Source organism: Pinus tabuliformis, chromosome 2_2 (assembly GCF_031772625.1).
Source record: "Pinus tabuliformis cultivar Carrire ecotype Pingquan chromosome 2_2, CPIR1, whole genome shotgun sequence".
Taxonomy (NCBI): domain Eukaryota; kingdom Viridiplantae; phylum Streptophyta; class Pinopsida; order Pinales; family Pinaceae; genus Pinus; species Pinus tabuliformis.
This window is the reverse complement of record NC_142300.1, coordinates 1,227,213,463-1,227,218,591: the sequence shown is the minus strand read 5'-3', so window position 1 is coordinate 1,227,218,591 and position 5,129 is coordinate 1,227,213,463. Positions and strand designations below refer to the sequence as shown.

The following is a 5,129-nucleotide window of genomic DNA, read 5'->3' as shown; positions in this document are numbered from 1 at the left end:
CTCATCGTTGTACAAAACGGCAACGTAATACCCTCCTTCAGGTTCAGGCCTCGAAGCGAACCTTGCAGATCCCAGGTCCCAAAGTACTTCGACTCTTCTTCCATTGACAACTTCGGAGCTCTTCCACAAAAATACAATGGGTAGCCTACTCCGCCATCAGCAGAGACAAAACTGTGGAATTTGACAGATAGCGTTAGTGGTGTCACAGAGGCGTCATGGTCGGGGAGCAGCTGCAGATTGATAAGAATAGCTGGATGTAAGTTTCGCTGCGACAGACGATCCCCAGACTACGGTAGTGAGCAAAGGCTGCAGCCCAGTGCCAGCTTATACCAATGTTAATGCCACAGCGTTCTACGAAAATCTGAATTATGTTTTCGCATCGCTTCCGCCAAATCTCTCAAAAATGGCTTCGCATTTTCAGGGACAGAGAAAGCTGGTAAAACGGACCCAGTTTATGGTCTCGCAGTGTGTCGGAGATATTTAAGCACCAGCGATTGCTCAGAATGCTTCACGGAAGCGGCGACTCAATTAAAAGCAACCTGCACCCAATCCAGTGGTGGTCGGATTCATCTTGACGGTTGTTTCCTCCGCTACGAGAATTCTAGTAGTTTCTATGGGGAATCCTTGGGTGCCGGGACCTCTTACTGTCTCTCCTCCAATGACAGCGATCCACAGGAGGATTTATCCACGCAACTCATATTGAACGCTTCTGCAAATAATAACTATGCTGTTGGCTCCATTGATGACTCTTTATATGGTCTCGCTCAGTGTTGGCCCTGATAAAAATAGCTGGTCAAAATGTTGGACGCCAAAAATAGCACCGCTCAGGAGATCGCTGCTCAGGCAGAACAGAGAAACGCCCAGTTTCAAACGCTCAGGAGATCGCTCAGGAGATCGTTGCTCAGGCGTACGAAAAACAAATAAATTAACATAGGAAATCAATTTTCATTCTGATTTTTCAAGGATTTAGACTCACAATACACAGGCCTCTGATCCTGTGCTCTGATACCATGATAAAAACAGCTAAAACACACAATTACAGAAACTCAAATCATATATTATGCACAAATGGTGTATGTGCAAACACACTCACACACAGATTACATTCAGATCACTCTATTAAATAGAGTTTTTGAGATCCAACTTATTCCTAATTTAGAGAGAGTGGTTGAGAGAATTTCTCAACCATCACAAACCAATTTCTCAAATATGGAATGTAAGCATTAATTTCCAACAGTGAACTCAACAGGTCGATCAATGTGGGATTTGAAGTGATATATGCGTTGATCCAGATCTGTATGAGAGAAGAATATATATATATATATATATATATATATATATATATATATAGATTTCCAGCCACGGCAACTCCACACTTCAACTCCTCTCTAGACACTCTCTGCCACCAAGGGCACTCAGCGATCCAGCCACCAAGGCTTAACACAGGTTCTCAATTCGGCCACAAGGACACTCAGCGACCAAGACTCACTAGCTCTGATATCATGTTAAAATTAAACAGTACAAAACTTATAATCAGAAACTTACAGCTCTCTGATGAGCAAGTTGCACCTAGAGACTGCACAAAGCAGAGAACTCTTTGCACTTGGAGACTCTTTGCACTTGGAGACTGCACAGAGAACGCTCTATAAACTCATTATTCAAATAAGAATAATTAATTTGACATCGTAATAGGGACAATTAGAACTCATATCTGGAAAATAGGAACTAATCCCAATCGAGGACACACCCTCAACTGTGAAACAAATTGTCTCCAATAATACATATTCTCCATTAATTTAAACATATTTAAATACATATTCTCCATTAATTTCAACATATTTAAAAGTATTTTGGATTTTACTATTATATGTGCATTCAATTTTTTGCAGATTTAAAAAAATTTTGTATTTTCGTACTTTATATACACAAATTTTAGAACACTGTGAATATACAAAGACCATGTTTGACTTTGCCCAGATTCTGGAATGAAAATAAGGTCATGAGCTCAGGGATTTCGAGAGGTTAATCCATAATAACGATGAAAAACAATCTGAGAAATCATTTTATTCTTTAATTCAATTCTTTTGTATACTTTTTCTTATAATATCACATTCCTACCCGTGATGCGTCACGATTTTGTGAACATCCAAAAGAAATCATAAGCGTCTGTCGTGATAGATACAAAACTAACATTAGTGTATATTATTAATCACATCCAAAATATCACTCTATTTACATTAGTTTCACCTATATAAACTAGATTCTATAAACCAGCGTTCATTTCTTCAGCTGCCAAAAACACATACAAATGTTAAAACATACGTCATCATACAAAGAAGCAACAATAAATTAATAATAAAACGATACAAAATTGAATAGTGGCAACTGTAGAGCATCTTTACTGCAGTCCAATCTCTTTTCACATGCTCCGGGCCTCAGCTTTTCTCTGTATTGAAAAATAACGTAAAAAATACAGCTAAACTCGACAGTCCTTTGAAATCAGTGAATAAAATTATCTATCAAAATCCAAATTATACCATCCTAACGCATTTCCAATAGGAAAATATCTGTCATCTCCAAAGGAAGTAATCGCGTAAAGTTGCCAAGAAGGAAAGAAAACTGGAAGGAGATTAAATATACAAAATTATAATTAAAAGTTGGAATTGCAGTTCATATCAATATAGAGAGATATTGGCCTCAATAATGAATCTCAATGAAACCAGTAATAGCTTATTGATGTTTTCATTACATATAAACTGCCATTGCCACCGTTCATGCAAATATTCATCTCCAAGCATTCTTGAAGGTAATCTAGAGTGATGTATTGGTGCTTGGTTGGCATGGGTGACATCAGATATTTAGCAGCATGAGTGGGACTGTGGATCCACACGTATGGCTCACAACTCTCATCATAGAAGAAGCTGCTCTTGCCTCGGGGAGCATAGCTTCTGTATATATTCTTGCCCATCAGCATTTTACTGCAGCCAGGCTTGAGTGTATAGGTATTTATTAGAATCGATCCTACCCGTATTTGTATATATACAGGCCGATCAATCAGGTTTCTAACTGTCATTTTGGATTTGGCTGATCTCTTCCTCACCATCAACCACAAGAAGAATAAGCACATTATTTGTCTCTAAACATAACAAAATGAGATCGAACGTTTGTATCAACTAGAATATTTTGTCGTTGGGCAACACCAACTTTGTTTAAGTTGGGTTGAGCGCATTAATACAATATAAGAAGCACAATTCATTATATATGATAGCAGTGTACGAGGTGTGAGAGAAGACACTAGGAAATGTGTATGGAGAAGAAAGCAAAGAATGAATCGATCGGGTGTGTAGGATATAGTGTATGGACGCATGGAGTTCTACAGGACGGTGGGAATGGCCGCATCGAGACAGAAGGACTGATAGTCGAAGGTGTGACATGGTTGTCAAGGAGAAACAAAACGAAGGACAAGTACGTAAATTTGACTGAGGCGGCATATTAATTTTCTGCCATTTGAATTGATTGTTCATGTGGTTTTGTTGGCAGTCTTCTCCTCCTGTTCTTCGGAGATGTCCCCTCCATTACTGATGTGGGTAGTACGTTAATTCGATTGGGAGCCGTTCAACAGATTAATGATAACATCGTTATTGGTTGGTTTCAAAGTGCCTAATAGTGGGGCCAAGGGTGGAATTTGACGGGGAAAAATGCCAGTCACGAGCCATTTTTCATGTATTTAACATTTAAAAATTTGACGTGACTATATTTTCTTATCTAGGTTGAAGTTTATGAAACGTTATTTTGATAGTTTGTTTTTTTCCCAAAACATTATTAAGACTTTACTTTAAGCATGTTGTGGCTCATTGCTTTTTTAGTCACTAGTGACTTCAAATGCTCAATAACAGTGAAGTTTAATGCTAATTTTTGGCCTACAGAAGCTACCAGAGACAAATTATACCCTCTCCATTGCATTGTGCTCAGTATATTTGTAGTGGTATATAGAAGTCCAGAAAAGGACTCCTAGAGTAGAAGATAAAACATTTTGAAGGTCTACCTTGGAAAATCCCAGCAAACTATGAAAATTGCTAAGTATGGACTGTAAATTGCAATCGAGACCTGGGGATTAAATCGATATCGCTAATCGGGCTTTCTGGCGGCCAAGGAATACAGGCAGGATGTGAGAATTGCGATCTATTGATCGTCGATATCGCATATCGGCAATCGGCAGGTCCGGGCACAGAACATATTGGCAATCGGCTGTCAGCGAGTCAGGGCAGAGCATATATCGCAATCGTCCATCGGCTGGATCCTTGGGGTCACAACTATACTATTATCGGTGGGGGGATGATCTGCGATATAAAGAAACATCGCCGGGGGGAGGGCCGAAAATTTCAACATAAGAAAGGCTTACAAAATGGGGGTGGGTAACCCCTTTCTCTCTCCTCCACGTGGCGGGTTCCCACATCCTGGCAACCCCACATCTCGCAAGATAGGAGTATCAACGAGTTTCCAAACATGAAAGAATGTGCATGGGGGCCAATATTGTGATTTAGTACGAAATTTCCTGGAAAGGCAGAAATTCTCTAACAAAAAAAATGCTTGACAAAACAGGGTCGGAACAGCCTCTTTATCTCTCCTCCAGGGGATCACGTGGCATCCTTTGATTGGTCCTTTGAGCTGATAGGGCATCTAACATCATCAATGATGTGGCAGTACGGTTAATGACGTGGCAGAGGACACGTGTCACCTAGTTTTAGTGTTTTTAGGGGTGACATGGGGCCATTCTCGGGTGCCAAATGTCACCACTCATAGGCTGACATGTGGTAGTAATGAGGTCACCCCGTGGGCTGACGATTGCAGCTGTTAAGGGGACAAAGATAAATACATTGGTGTAGAGCAATTGCGATATACGAGACTTCCCTCCCGGCTACAATAAAGTATTATGGCAAGGTCAATAAGGACCTTGCGTCTGGATTGTCGGCCCACTCTAAAGAAAAGGGTAAGGGGTCTTCTCCTCTAGTAGGTAATTGCGATATGCGGGCATTCCCCCTAGATGTGATAAAATATTATGGCAGGATATATAGCGACCTCACGTCCAGACTGTTGGCCCACGCCAAGGAAAAAGCATAGATCAGGGT

General features: G+C 40.3%; 1 protein-coding gene across 1 annotated transcript; it reads left to right on the top strand.

The window, feature by feature from the left end:
• The first annotated feature begins 215 nt into the window (after nucleotides 1–215).
• Nucleotides 216–780, top strand: LOC149197919 (plasmodesmata-located protein 6-like). Its single transcript, XM_089408866.1, has 2 exons — nucleotides 216–256; nucleotides 348–780. The coding sequence occupies exons 1-2, from the start codon at nucleotides 216–218 to the stop codon at nucleotides 778–780; spliced, it is 474 nt and encodes a 157-aa protein (XP_089264992.1).
• Nucleotides 781–5,129: the final 4,349 nt, after the last annotated feature.

Excerpts from the sequence above, each read along its gene's own strand:
- LOC149197919 (XM_089408866.1), top strand. The coding sequence starts at position 216 with ATGGTCGGGGAGCAGCTGCAGATTGATAAGAATAGCTGGAT. Across the intron at positions 257-347 it reads ATTGATAAGAATAGCTGGAT|CGTTCTACGAAAATCTGAAT; the intron begins GTAAGTTTCGCT and ends TTAATGCCACAG.